Genomic DNA, 16,056 nt, shown 5'->3' on the forward strand with positions numbered 1-16,056 from the left:
TTAACATTGTCCTCAATGTTCTAAAGATGAAATTAAAAGCATGAACAAGGAGAGACAATTACTATTTGAAGCAAAAGAGTGAAGGAAGGATATTACCGGGTTGCATGAGATTGGGTTACCTCCCAAGAAGTTCTAAGTTTAAATTCTTCATCCAGACATCGGAAGGAATTAGTAACCTCATAGAATCATATAGAAGTAGTCGGAATAACTGTGGGTCATCTGGATCAAAAAGTATTACCCACAAGAAGAGGAAACTGTAACAGACCAAAAAGATGCCGAACATACCCTTGTTTAAGACAACTACATCTAGTTGTGGCTCAGGTTCAGGTTCTATAACTGGGTCTAGATAACATGTTTTCATCGGTTGGATTTCCTCAAAGCTAAGATCCGGTTCAGGTATTAGAGTCTGGAAAAACTCAACTAAGAACTTATAAGCACATAACAACAACCTGAATAACTGGGGATCCTCTAAGTCAATCAGATTTGACTCACACAGCTGATCACAATGAAAGAGGTGATCTTCCTGAAGAAAATGTGTCGACCCTAATATCCTAAAGTGATTAGGTTTAGTCTCAAAACTTAATAACCGACACATCTTAAAATCAAAAGTTCCCACAATTGGTTCAAAAGTTTTTGGTGGGAAAACAAAGTCAATCTTGGTATCATAGCCTGGGTTAACCACATCAACCAGAGGATGGGTTTCTAACAACTGAGCTTCTTTTTGGACATCATTAGGTTCGGAAAAACGTGTATGAAGATAATCTTGTAAGATAGTTGAGGCACAAATGTCAAGTCCTACAGGAGGGTACTTACTAAGAGTTAAAACACATGGAGAATGATAATCACCCCCAAACTTAGAGTTTTCTGTGTCTCTAGAAAGATTAGTCACAACTTCCCTAATTTCTAGGTCATCAGATTCCTGGAGATGGTCAATAGATTCTTCTAAGTTGGGTTCATCCTCACTCATTTCTACGAGTTTATCATCTTCTAAGACTAGTGTTTCTAAATCGCTAGATTCTAAAACAATATTCTCAGGGTAAACTCTTTCCTCTAAACCATCATCACAATCATATAAAGGATTATCAGCGAAAGGCTCATAAACTAAGGTTTTAATCATAGTTACCTCCTCCGATTCACTAACAGGCACATCAAATAATGGATTATCCAACATACTGCAGGCTAAAGGATCATGAACTACATCATCTAAAACGGTGGTATCTCTAGTTAAATCCTCGTCCTTTTGAATAGGTGAATAATTATTAAAATTATTTGGATTTTTATTAGAAACAACACTATCATTATAAAGCTCAATCGGAGTAACAAATTCCTGATCACTATGCCTACATATTTCATGTTCTTCATCAATACTATCCTCATCATAATCATCACTATAATAACATGAAAAAGATCGAACCTTATCAAAACAAGTAGTGTTACCAATTCTAACCTCGTCCTCTAAATTAGGCAAACAACTATCCTCATTTTCAAGGGTACTATTGGAAACACTATATTGGAAATTAAGACTATCTTGAGCAGTTCTGTTCTGGGCCTCTAATAAAAGCTTTTGAATCGACTCACATGGCTTCCTTATGGTATTGTGTATAAAAGGTTCACTCATGGGTGCATTTTTTTATTCATTTCTAACACAAACCTATTTGTATTCTCAGTTAATTGTTTGAGAGACTCTTCTAGAGGAAGAACAGGTTCAGAAGGATCATAATAGGGACTAGTTTTCAATAGTTTGATTGTCTCCTCGAGACGAAGAACTAGTACTATAATCTTCTTGCTCGTAAGACTGATGCATGTGTGGATAGTAATTGGGCTCACCAGGGTATGACCCATATCCTTCCAAAGGATGGCGTTCCCAACCACTATTCCCAACATGGTCATAAAAAGGATGATGTCATATTCAAATTCAGGTCGATATTCATTGTATTGGCTTCTATCATACCAGCTCGACATTCTTAATTGCAAGGGAATTCTACACAACCAAAACAAGGCCGACTCGACTCCACCAAAACAAACCTAAAGATTTCTAGCAAACAAAAAGCATGATGGCTCCACTTAGATTGTTTCTAGACCAGCTTCTATCTTTCGAAAGGGAATTCGTTGCAATTTGAGCAAACCCCTCTGGAATCAATCCGAGTCAAAGTAAGTTGAATTGAGGCGAGGGAAGCTCAGTGGAGCTTTGATACCCAAGGCCTCACCGCTATCACAAGGCGGCGCAGTCACGCATTCAACTCACAGAAACCATCATGAACTTTGGAGTGTGCTTAAAGAGCAACCAATATTTTTCGAACGAGTTTCCTATTAAGCTCGTTACCCTATCGGTCTCGTTCTATTCCAAATTTTAAGCTTGGGTTCGCGTTAGGTTTCGTTTTCCTAAGGCGGGCAAGAAGGGAACGGTGATGAAATACGAACCCTTATCTTTTTTAGGCCAGGCCTTGCCCTTTACTAGGAAAATAAAGACAGTCCGGTTCGTCCTCAAACACCTTAAGGCAGACAGTAACCCGCTTGCAGGAGATTCGCGGGTGTTTCGATTGGACTTACCTCCCGTACCAGACGGGCGATGAACCGTTGTCGTCGACTCGGGCCACGAATCCTATGCCGTGTGCGAACCGGAGGGGCCGAGACGATATAGTAATCGTCGTCCTTCCCTGCACACAGTTTATATAATATATTTTTTTTTTAATAATACCCTTCCGTAGGGTTAAAAAAATAAAGTCCAATTGTTTAAAGTCCAAAGTCCAAAATAAATAAATAAAAAAATTACAGTTTTCCTCACACACTCTAAAAAAATTAAAAATTAAAAATTAAATCCTAAAATTGTCCTTTTTCTTCTCTTTTCGCTTTTCGCTTTAAGCTTTTTCCTGTCCAAGTCCTTAGTGCTCCACTTCGAACCTGTAAATCAAAGAAAAAAGACAAAGTAAAAAGGAACAAACAATTCTAAAAAAAAATAATAAACCTAATAATAAAAAAAAATCAATCTATATACAAGTCCGCGTCGGCGGCGCCATTTTGTTATAGTCTTGAAAGTGGTAGTAAAAGTTCGTTGCTCGGACTTGTAAAGATTTAAAAATAAAAAAAATATACACAATATTTTTCACAATGGGAGAGAGGTACTGGGACTAGGATTCCGCCAATTTCATTTCTTAAGGTTCAAATAATAATTCTTTTATCAATAATAGCTCAAAAAATATATTAAATATATCGACTCTAATTTATTGCCAAGATTGATTCTCAAAATATTAGGTGTAAATGTTAAGCATGGGACATCAAATCATCTAAGCTAAGCATGACCCATCAAATCAAATCACAACTAATTAATTTAAATCATAATTTCAATTAAAATTAATGCAAAAGTCATGAAAAGAATTAAATATAATTACCCAAGTGTGAAATAAGGCTTCCTCCATTGCCCCAGTGTTGGGACTTAGCTTCTCATATTAATCATAATCTCAAAATACATGTATGTTGTTAAAAAGTTGATTAAAATGATAAAAATGAGTAAAACAGAGAATGTACGACCCACAGGGGGCGTCACAAAAAGAACGATAAGAGACAGGTGGTGCTGATATTTAGACAGCGCTGCGACCCACAGTTTGCGTCTTAGACACTTGTGATAAACGACTGCCCTAGAGAGTCCGTTCTTCGTGTTCTTGGTCTTCATCAATGGCAGCAGCAGCAGAGAGAAATCATGGTTCTCGACTCTGCAGCGTTCCTTCTCTCCTCCCAACTCTCGACAGCCCTTCTACTCGACCCAAGGAGTTAATTTATACCCAACAACAGCATTTAATCCCTCGCAATAACTCCATATAATTCTCATTTACTCGGGAAAATATATTTTTTTTATTTTCTTCACTGTCAGCCAAGATACGATCTTTTCCACCTCTTCTGCCTGCGCAAATGAGTTGTAATACTTCCATAAGCCACATACAAACTTTATAAGAGAAGATATCTTCCCCTGTTTGTCCACAAACTTTCCAAATTTAGCTCACAGTGCACCCGATAATATCTTCCCCTGTTTAACTTTGATTTCCTCCCACGGCTTACTTGGCCCATTTTGCTCGATCAAAATGCTTGTACTAACTCTGTCCTGTGAATTCAAGCCCAGCCCAATTGATTTCAGGTGTTGAATCTCGCAAAAACACGTCCAAAAATTCAACTCCAAATCATGCAGACGATAATTAAGTTTCCCGCCAATTTTGGAATTTGAATTTGGGAAGAAAACTGGCCTCCCCCTAATCCTGTACGGGTGTCCCTTTAGCAATTTGGGCTGAAATAGTAATTCTTGGGTGGAAATAGTAATTTTTCAAGGTTCCTCCGGGACATTTCTGGGACGTTTCCGGTGCATTTCTGGGGTGCCTTTAGTACTTTTCTCCGGGGTGTAAATCATCACTTTTTGAGCAACTCTTTCCACAGAAGGGTATTTTCTCCAAAAACACCTAAACAAACATAAAAACACCGTAATAAGAACAAATGGGTACTAACAAAATACACAAAAGAGATGAAAATAGACAAATAAATGTGTCTATCACTGAGTTCTTTGAACATGTTTATTCTTAAACCTGTACCTCATTAGAGATGTGTTGTTGATCCCCTAGATTTATTTTCAAATAGTCAGAACTTATCTTAAAGGAAGATGAAGTTAAGGGTGAGCCTAAGAGAAATAAAACAATTAGACTTGAGACTTCTTATGAAGCCGACTTCATAACATGCGTAGCTTAGTCTAAGCCCTGGACTTGTAAAGAAGCATTGATATCTACTGAAACCCCAATCTGGTAAGAAGCTTCATTTAGTGAAATGAACTCAGTCTGTAGGAACCTGACTTGGGAGGTTTCTAGTTTACCTCCAGAGAGTAATACCATGAGATGTAAATGAGTCTTTAAGAGGAAACATTAGGTATATGTAACTGTGGAAAAATATTAGGCTAAGTTGGTAGCTAAAGGCTATAAACTAAAAGAAGGTGTATATTTCCTTGATTCTTATTCACATTTGACGAGATTTACTTCCATTGAGATGCTAATTGTTATTGTTGTCATAAACAAATTAGAGATACATCAGATGGATGTTAAGACAGCTTTTCTAAAATTGCGAATTAGATAAAGAAATTTACATAGACCAACCTGAGGACTTTGTAGTGAAAGGTTATGATGACAAAGTTTGTAAGTTGAACAAAATTTTGTATGGTTTATAAAATAAGCACGTAAACAGTGACATGCAAAATTTGATTATGTGATAATGTGTAGTGGATTTAAGTTAATGAATCTGATAAGTATATTTACAAGTAACTTGTTAAGGATGCCTGTGTGATTGTATGCTTGTATGTTGATGATATGCTTATACTTGATACAAACATAGATGTGATTAATTCCACACAAAACATGCGCTGAATGAGAACGTTGACTTGAAAGACTTAGGCCCTGTTGATGTAATCTTAGGGATGAGGATTAGAAAATAATCTAACATATTTAGTCTGAGTCATTCTCATTATGTTGAATTTGTTCTTAAGAGATACAATCAGCGTGATTGTAAGCCTGCTTGTACTCCGTACGATTATTCTTATAGACTCAAGAAAAAAAAGGGTAATGGAGTATCTTAACTTGAATACTCAAGAGTTATAGGATGTCTGATGAATTTAATGAACTGTAAGAGTCCAGACATTGCCTATATTGTGAGTAAGTTAAGTAGATATAATTGTAGTCCAGAGCAATAGCATTCTGATGCACTGAGTAGAGTATTATGGAACCTAAAATACTCTATTACCTTTTATTTGATTTATGAAAGGTATCTTGCTGTCCTTGAGGGACTTTGTGATGTAAACTGGATAGTTGACTCAGAGGAGTCTAAGTCTGCGAGTGGATATGTTTCACTCTAGCATGAGGGTTTGTTTTTAGAAGATTTACAAACAAACATATATTTCTCAATTCATTATGGATATGAGAGTATTGAGTTAGATAAAGCACGAGAGGGGGCCGAGTGCCTAAGATGCTTTTTAGAAGACATTCCTCTCTGGCATAGGCATGTGCCAGCTATATCTATACATTGTGTTAGCCAAGCTATACTAGCTAAAGCTGAAAATAACTAATCTCAATCGGCGTTATTTCCATTGATTGGATAAAGTCCAAGGAGAATATCGCGCAACCTTTGACGAAAGGTTTATCCCAAGAGATAGTTAGAAATGCATCGACGGGAAGGGGCTTAAGCTCATAAATTAAACTTTCCATGAAGGATACTCAACCTTGCTGACGAGAGATTCCAAGATCAAGGTTTCGAATGAGACAACTAATTTGTGGTGGGTAAAGGTAAACACTATCAGAGAATTTTATTCTCTGTCCCTTCCCTATGGTGTATACGTGATAGTGTGACTGCATGTGAAGGATGACTTTTAAGAAGTCTCAATGAGTTCTATAGTTTCAATTTAAGATTGAAGTGGGGTGTAGCAGTAACACTCTTTACGGAAACTCACCTATCTGAATGAGGAAGTGGGCCGCTTCCTATGAAAATATGAGCTTTGAATCTCTAGAGCATTCTGAGAAACATGATATGTCCAGCGCCAAATTGGACAAAACGGCACGAGCTTGGCAACAACCTTGGAGATATCACACGTGGTTGTTATCGCGAATTACATCAAATGCTAGCAGTTCAAGACATAGTTCACTGTCTCTAGCAAGCAATTCCGGTAATATCTCACTAAGCAAAGGTTCAAGACCTCATGGACACCTCTGCCTAAAATGGTATTTCCTGCGCTTTTTATGTGATTTTCGTTTTGATGGTTTTGGTATTACTAGAACTTAGGACCTAAAGGTCACTAAGGGTTCACTAGTTCATGCTTTTTCACTTTGGTGAAAGATACATATAGTCTCACCATGTGAGAACTAAAGATGAAAGCTCTCAATACTATTATGATTTGTGCAATCCATAGTATGACCTTGGGGTCAACACACTTTTGTGTGAGGAAGAGGACATAGAAATGACTAGTATGATTTCAACACTTGCACGATCAGTCTGTTTGGATCGTGAGATTGGGATGTTGATCTACCAAGATCTATCTGTGTTTTCATGTTTTATTGAGTTTTCATTCATGTGGGGGATTGTTGGAAAACGATTAATAAAAAATAATTTTTTAAAGTTTTAATAAAAATATAATTTATTATTTTCTTTTGTTAATGAAACTTATTAGTCCCACATTGTGGAGTTTCCAATTTTTAGTAGTTTGAAACTATATAAACCTTTTAGTCCCACATCGGGGAGTTTTTCTTCTTAAGTTATATTTATCAATTATATAAACAAATTCACTACTTTTGTAAAATCTATGGGAAAGGAGTTTGCTCTATATTTAGAGGGACCCATAAGGGAAAAATATTTTATATTGTTTTCTCAAGTGTTCGAGATTTTCCTTTATGGTTTTTACGGAGTTTCCAAGCTCAAGTTGAGCATCTACTACATATGCTAGTAGTAGGTGTAGTAGGGTGTTTTATCCTGAAGATATTCGTCCTGTGAGGGCTATAGCATCCCTCTTGAGTGTAGCCGGGCGCTAATGTCTTAAAGGCAACGTGTTGAACACGTGACTCACTCTGTTTTTTCAAAGTTTTTCCTTTTTACTGTTGCGGAGATATGGGGAGCTCGTCCGTTTCATCAAATCGATCACTTCCATTATAAAGAAGCTAAGTATTAATAATTTTTGCTTATTTGATTTTTCCTTGTTTTTGATATTGCACCCAACAGGATACAACCTTGCAATCTAGGATTAATTCACTTGGTAAACGAGCGAGAATGTCTACTGTAACCTCTATGGGAAGAATTTCGAAATTATCCATCAAAACCCACTTCTACAAAGAAAACAGGATCGATGTCAGAGATCCTAATATTTATAGGGCTGCTGGGAAAAACCCTTACTGTTGAAGAAAGGACCGCATCTACATAAAAATAGGTATAGAGAGATACCAGTTTCTAGGAATAAATTTTTTTTTGGTCACACGAATAAATATTAGCACCGCATTAAAACTGATACGACGTGCCCCACACGGCAGGTCGTGTCTCTGAAAGCCCCGGGATATTCAAACTAGGAGATAAGGTATTTTGGTGAGGATCATGAAAATCTGTGGGACATGAAAACATCGATTTTGTTCCCTGGTGTCCGTTGAACGCTTGAATGGACTGAAAATCATTTGATTATCGTGGTAGGACGCAACATACTCAAGTTTAGTCATTTGTCGGTGAACTTCAACACGAACATGACACCATCTCAGCCAGCTCTACATTGAATTTTTTACTTCCTACCCATTACAAGGCCATGAAAGCTCCCGCGGATCAAGTTCCTACGTTTGAACTGTAAACAGATTTTCTTGCTTATCTTTAACCCAATGTAATCTAAATCATTTGAATTATATTATTCTGGTAATTGCTAAGATGCGAGAATTGTATAGTTATCAATTAGCTAATGCTGAGAAATAAACATCAGATACAAAACGGACAAACAACACGTAAGCTGTTATCTGTATATAATGCTCGTTAAGATACTGACAATAACATAAGCTTAGCAAAAAGTTTCTGAAAATGTAGCTCATATATTTTAGCATCTTTTTCTCCCAGTTCTTTCAACGAAACCAAAGTGTTCTTGTAAGGGAATACTACTCGAAATTCTTCAGTACAGAAATCCATTACTAGCCTTCTTGTGGTCAAAGTTATGGGATCATAAATATTGAGATAGATGAACTGTAACTTATAAAACGCCCACTCTTGGTAAAACCTAACACTTCGTTATTAGGAAGATTGAACGTTCTAGTCCAACGGTATTGTCCCCCCTCCTGCTTTGTATATAGCCATGTACTGCTATAAAATATGCTGCTATGTTTCTCAGTGCAGATTCTACATATCAAAAGCCTCCCTAGGACCCCTAGTCTACTTATCCATATAGGTCTCGGTGGCGAATCAGGTAGTGAAATCTGTTCACGAAAGTTTTCCTCAGCCAAGTCGAAGACCATAATCATCCAACTTTTAATGTTCACGAAATAAAGAGATCCGTTCAGAAAGACACCTGGTCTGTCGAAAATTTCATTGTGAAGTTCAAGGTCATGCTTTCGAACTTTTCTCCATCCAGTGCCACTACCAAGAATATATATCACGACCTCAACAGAGTAGGGCAAGTAGGCATCTTTATATATCGCCAAAACTTTGTACTCATTGGTTGAAGGAAGGTAACGGAATCCAGTTAACCAATAATGGCCTTGATTTATATTTGGTTTAGGAAGAATAACATACTCTTTAGTCATGGGGTTACAAATACAAAATCTAAATTCGAGATCGTTAAGACAGATCAAACCATTAAACGAACCAACATAAAAATTACTCTTAAATGGGGAAGGATGTTTGTACCTTATGATCTTATTGAAAGATGTCTTATGATTCTCGTTATATTCAAAATAGTAGAATTTTTTTTCCTCAGCCAAAGCAATAAAACTCAACTCACCAGAATTTACATGATGATTACGACGATCGAAGTGCATGCGAGAGAAAGATGGATGCTGAATAATACTTCTCCATGTTTTGGATGCTAACTTGCAATTTATTACAGATTCACTTGGTAGACGGGTAAGAATGTCTAATGCAATCTCTATGGGGAGAATATCGAAGTTATCCATCAAAACCCCCTTCTTCTTAATGAAAAAAACAGGCTACCTAGGATCGATGTACATAAAAGAGATCGGGCTACTATTGAAGAAAACAGGAAGTAGATGCAGGATCATATAGAGATCCGAATATATATAGGGTTGATGGAAAATCCTTTCTTGGATCGGAAGATCTGTTGAAGCATTAAAACTGCCAAACATGCCGCGTGCACCCTACGGAAGATGGCCACAGGATCAGACCTGAATGGCCAAATAATGACGACTTGGAGATTTTCAGAGGGGACATGTGCCTATCAATGTTCACAAGGAGAATGAACGCGCGATATAAGGTTTCCCTTTTTCGAGTGAGTTATCCTGGATTATGATGATCAGAAGGAATTCCATTCCGCGAGACTTTATCAACAAAATAAAACGAGCTATAATAAATATAAGGTGTAAAACGAGCTATAATAAATATAAGGTACTCAGCCGAGCAAAAATAAAATAAATACAAGGTACTACTCGATTGTTCTTAGTTAAAAAATCATTTTCTTGTTCTTAGTTAAAAACTCATTTTGTTGAATAAGTGAATTGAAATATCTTCTTTTTGCTACAAATTTTGTCATTAACTAAACTGGTTTATGGTGTTTAGAATTAATGCAAAGGCGGAGATCGCTAATCAGGAGAGCGTTCGTTCAGGGTGTTTTGCTGAAGAAGATACCAGGACGTACCGCTTAATTTATTACCTATTTGGAAAGACAATTGAAAAGGATGAAACAAGAACTGAAAGACAAAAACAGTGCAAATGTATGTACTAGCAAAAAAAAAAAAAAAACAGAGGTAGAAAGCATCATGTCATATCTGGTACAGAAGAGAGAAGAAGACCCACACAGAGGTATATACTTCAGAGAACTATTTACAAGGCCATGAAAGCTTCCATTGATCAAGTTCCTACCTTTGAACTGTAATTAGATTTTCTTGTTTATCTTTTGCGAAAATGTTATTCCCTTTGAAAATGCAGCTCAAATACATAACATATGATATGATAAGATATTACCAAATTCATAAGTATGTTTCTCGGAAAACTCATTCTTCTACAACTGCTTCATCGGCTAATCGCAGCTTCGCATCCACAATTCTTTCCAACTCCATTATTTTAGCATCTTTTTGTCCCAATTCTTTCAATGAAACCAACGTGTTCTTGGGCGGGAATACTTGACAATATTGTTCAGCACCGAAATCCATCAGCATTTCCGTGGTTGTAGTTTTTGGATCGTATATATTGAGGTAGTTGGATGAATCGTAACTTAAAACACGGTCAGTCTTTGTAAAACCTAATACTTCCTTTTCACTTAGATTGAACTCTTTAGTCCAACCTAACGACTGGTGTTGTTCCTCCTGCTCTTTTGTGTCATGATTATCATTCTCTTTTTAAATAGCCATATGTCATAAGATGTGCGGTAATAAAATGAACCGCCCTGAGTAATATAGCTCAACGTGTAATCTACTTATCCAATGACGCGCAGCAGGTATTGGAATATGTTCACAAATGTTTTCATCAGCCAAGTCGAAGACCACAATCATCCCACTATTAGTGCTCATAAAATAAAGACCCCCATTCATAAAAACGCCTGTTTTGTTGTTGTAAAGATCAAAATAAAACTTTCCAACATTTCTCCATCCACCATCACTACCAAGAGTATCCATCTATAATATAAAAGAAAATGATTTGTTTGGTGTTAGTGACAGAAACTTTGATGGTCGTTTTCTACTTTCCACATATACCCTTCCGTTATTTTCATTTTGTTCATGGGAAATCGTAATAACGTACAGAGAAGAAGGGTACGTTAGTAAAAGTAATGAAGGACAAATATAGCACCTCTGTTTTTTCCCTTTCAGAAGTTCGATCTCTACTCATTCTTCTCTTTTCTTTTCTTTCCTTCTCAATCGAAATTTTCTATCTCTTCTCATTCGTTCTTCCCCATCGAAATCTCTTCTTTCTTCATATATATAGATATATTTCTCACTGTATATTTCGAGTAAGCACAACTCAGTTTCGAATTTAGAGTACACGGTTTTGATTTGATTGAATATTCAATCATCATCTAACCTGTAACCCTAAATTCGAAAATTTGGTGAATTTATTGAATAACTTCCCATTGATTACCTTATATAGAAACTTCAACCCCTCCCTTAGTGTAATTGATTGAATTACTTTTGATTTGTGAGGGAATTAGGATTTTGATGAAATCCCCAAAAAAAATTCTCTAACCTTCAGAAGAACAATTTGAGATAAGAATTAGCAACCATTTTTCGAGTTTTATATTTTATGTCTGATCGTGTAATTTTATGTTTTGGTAATTGTTATTATTTTTTGTTCATTTTGATTTTCCAATTTTAGGTTTGATTTGGTTGTCTATGTTGAAAATGTTAGGGTAATAATTCGGATGATTACAGTTTTTTTTTCTGTGCAAGTGAAAAGAAAAGAACAATCTTAACCAAACAAGTAGCCTTGATCCAAACAGGTTACATTCTGAATCACAATTGTATACAGTTGTGCATTTCAGAGTTCATGTAAACTCTACCAAAGATTAACTTTGTCAGCATTACCTGTTTGTGCAAATTGCCTAAGAAAATATTGTTAATTGATTTTTTTTATTCAAAATCTCTGTGCACCTGTTCGTGACAGATTTAGTTTGACAGATTTAGTTCACCTTTTGCTTTGTAGATGGCTAGACGAAGTCCAAGAATTATTGCAAGACAATCTCAGCAACAAAGAGATGTTGAGTTACAGCGGAGCCGTGAAAAACGGGATTCGGTGACCGAAGTCGAAAAACAAACGCTTCGTGAAAAACGCCATAATGCTTATCTCATTAGGAAAGCAAAGATTGGATGTGGAAACACAGCAGAGACAAGCAATCAAGGTAATGCTGTAGATGACGACAATACAACATTTCTACACCTCATAAGTTTGTGGTGATGGTGTGAACAAGAGAATACTGATTTTTTACATGTGCAGCAGGTTTACCAGTTTCTGATTTAGCTGGAGAGCATAAAGCAGAATCACGTTTCATTCCTCGCCGTAGCCCTAGAATTGAGCTGCAGCGGAGAGAGCTTCAATTAGAGAAGTATCGTATTGCAATGAGAGAAAGTAGAAGTTCTATGACTGAAAATGAAAAGCATCAGTTCCTTGAAAAAGCCCGTTCGGCAATGAAAGAAAGAAGAAGTTTAGTGACTGGAAATGACAAACAGCTGATCCTTGAACAATGCCGAAGGGCTTATGAAATACGAAGAACAAGAGTGGGTGAGGGAACTAACAATGAGCACACAGCCGGTCCAAGTAGTGGTAAGTTTTTAATATTTCTTTTATGTTGATGTTTTTATGTTAGTTTACTGTTTGCTTGCATCCATGATATAAAAGTAATAGCAGTGATGGATTAGTTGAGACTCGAGAGATTATGTAACTGACCATAGAAATCCTGACTCACCGAGGTGCTGTTACATTATGATTCTTAACTGAAAATATATTCAAGAACTTACCAATATTTGTTATAAGAAACATCATATTTGAATTGTTATGTCCATGTCATTTTCATTTGAGATCAGTGAGTCTAAACCATCGTAGTATGAACCAATATTATAGTACCATTAGCGACTATAATTTGGCAACCCGTTAGACATTGCAGTCTGCAGGTTGTAATATGTTATTATTTTGTTCAACTGTCCCTAATAAACACAATCATATTTGTTGTAAGTTACGTTTGCTTTGAACATAACTTACCAATATTTGTTGTAAGGAAATAAAAGTAACAGCCCAAGCAATACATAGACTATTTTTCTTTTCTTTTTTCTAATTAGTGGATTGCCCGTGCCATAATGGCACGGGGACAGAAGGGGTGCTAGGGATCTATCTGAAGCTGGGTTTATTTTTAAAACTATAATCTTTACTCGTGCTGTATGTAAGTTTCTTTTTATATTATTTATCTATTATTTATCTATAAAATTATGCGCCAATGTAATCCACATGTTGGCGAAGAACATAAATAATAGTCCTGTCCATCTCCAAGTGTTGCATTCAGCATTACAATTAGCCAAGAATAGACACCGTTAATAAGAGCAATAGAATCAAATTTTGAAAACAAATTTATGATAACACTTCTGGATACACAACATTTATCTTTTCATGTCCATTTTTGTGCTTTAGGAGTAACACATGGATCTTACCGGCTCTTGTGCATCTGGACAGTGCAACATAGAGTTGTCCATGGTTGAATACGGGGCTACTCAAGTCTACCCCCACGTATTTCAGTGACTGACCCTGAGATTTATTTATGGTCATCGCATAAGCCAACCTGATTGGGAACTGTCTCCTGGTCAATCAAATGAGAACATGCGATGATGATGGTGTTAGTGATATGCGTGGAATGAAAACCACTTCCCCAGCTTTATCTCCTGTTAAAATTGTTGCTACAATAACATGTTACTCGCAGATCTCTACCCTCAACCTGATAACACAACAAATCATGCCACTATTACACAATCCTCGATGCAAGGATCTAAATATAAACAACACGATGAAAATGGATGTGCTGAATCGACATGTGATAATCTGGATAAAGCACATACCTAGTACCGTTGCATAGTCCACTTCTAGGAGCTAGATTACGTAACAACATAATTGGACAACCGACTTTGAGTTCTAACATGAAAGGTGGTAATCCTGACGGATTTTGTTGGTTTAATGTTTCACTCGTATAGGTTGTAACTGTTGATGATTCACCAGAAACCTGCTTTTGTTTGTCTGCTGCGAGAAAGGTGTGAGATTCACCATTGTACATCTCCAACACAATTTTATTTATTTTTGAAACCTCGTCATTCCTAGGAGACACTATTGTTTTTTCAGTCATATATTCTGCAGTGGGCTTGCTCATTTCTTCAATTCCCGGATATATCTTTGAAATCAACTCATGTAGACCGGCATATTTTGACATAGCAGATGGTAAGTTAACTTTTGGCTCTGGATTTTCCCCCACCTGCAAAATGACATGAGTATATCGGAGGAGTTAATATTTCTCAAACCACAATTCAGAAACACTACTAATAGAAACACTTGGGGTATATAATCAACTGTCAAATTTGAAACACGATTTAAATGTCAGAAACTTGAAGCATCTGATCATCTTAAGTCTAGCACATGCATCAAAGAAACCGCTAACCGATTTGCAAAATCCAGGTTAAAACATTAAACTACAAACAGTCTTGCAAATCATGCTTGTTACTAGTATCACACATAAAACTGGATTATCTGCCTGAAGTGTATCAGTATTCTCCGCCTATTGGAAATTAGAGGGTGTTCACTCAAATGCTTCTATAAAGCTTGGTTGCATGTGGATCAGTATTGATTCCGTAGTCTTTCAAGTAAACAAAACTCCGTAACATACTATTTTCCCTTGGCCTGGTCCAAATATTCCTCCCTTAAACAAAACTCTTGGCTTACTACATTACAACTGATTGTAAACAGAACTTTGCAACGACTATTAGAATAAAAGATAATTTTTATCATGCTTGAGATTATAACTTTGCATATTCCCTAAGAGATGTTACAGTCATCAAACGAAATCCTCTCCAAGGATAAGAACATGTGACATACATTTGAGTTGTTGTTCTCTACATTATACATTTCCCTAAACAATATGAAATAATGTACCAACTGTGGTGTTATTGCGACAGGCACTTTTTTATTCCTAAGAATAATGATGGGAAGACAACTCTAATTTTTCTCCTGTAGGTTTCAAAAACATATTCCTAATTAAGAACTAAGGATAATGATGGGAAGAAACTCTATTTTTTCTCCTGCAGGTTTCAAAAACATATTCCTAAGAAACATATATTAGGAGCACGCTACATAGTGAATTACGTTTCATATATTAGAAGACATACCTGAAGTAAGTACTTCGCGAATCTCGCTAGCACCAAATTCTTTACCGATCAAAAAAAAAAGTACTCCGTGAATGCAATGCTATCAGGACCTTGACTCTCAAGCCGCATGTTTTGTGTGAGCTTAAGAACATTCACGTCTCTCCACAAAACAGATCTTCTAATCGAAGCGTCTATGATTTGTTCTCTACGACCCTTTTGTACTACCGGTAAATTTTGCTAAAGTCTCCTCCAAGCACGACGGTGATCCCTCCGAATGGTTCGTCACTTGATCTCACATCCCTTAGAGTACGATCTACCGCTTCAATACAAAATCGGTGTTGCATTGCCTCCTCATCCCATATAATCAACTTGGTAGCTCGAAACAATTCCGCCTCGATCAAATCAAAATCGACAATACACTTGGAATCAAATTGTGGATCGAAAGGTATCTTAAAGGTAGAATGTGATGTCCTTCCACCAGTTAGAAGCAATGCAGAGACGCCGCAAGAAGAGACTGTTAAAACAA

At 36.6% G+C, this 16,056-nt stretch overlaps 1 protein-coding gene across 4 annotated transcripts; it reads left to right on the forward strand.

The window, feature by feature from the left end:
* Window positions 1–11,525: 11,525 nt before the first annotated feature.
* On the forward strand, window positions 11,526–14,705 carry LOC113303374. Of its 4 annotated transcripts, none has more exons than XM_026552404.1 (4): window positions 11,526–11,650; window positions 12,340–12,535; window positions 12,631–12,957; window positions 13,816–14,362. In XM_026552404.1, the coding sequence occupies exons 2-4, from the start codon at window positions 12,340–12,342 to the stop codon at window positions 13,881–13,883; spliced, it is 591 nt and encodes a 196-aa protein (XP_026408189.1). In that variant the 5' UTR covers window positions 11,526–11,650; the 3' UTR covers window positions 13,884–14,362. The 4 variants fall into 4 exon arrangements, with proteins under 4 accessions (XP_026408189.1, XP_026408188.1, XP_026408191.1 ...); XM_026552403.1 differs by having other exon boundaries at window positions 11,527–12,136; XM_026552406.1 differs by lacking the exon at window positions 13,816–14,362 and adding an exon at window positions 14,370–14,705 and having other exon boundaries at window positions 11,527–12,535.
* Window positions 14,706–16,056: the final 1,351 nt, after the last annotated feature.

Source organism: Papaver somniferum, chromosome 8, assembly GCF_003573695.1.
Source record: "Papaver somniferum cultivar HN1 chromosome 8, ASM357369v1, whole genome shotgun sequence".
Lineage (NCBI taxonomy): Eukaryota > Viridiplantae > Streptophyta > Magnoliopsida > Ranunculales > Papaveraceae > Papaver > Papaver somniferum.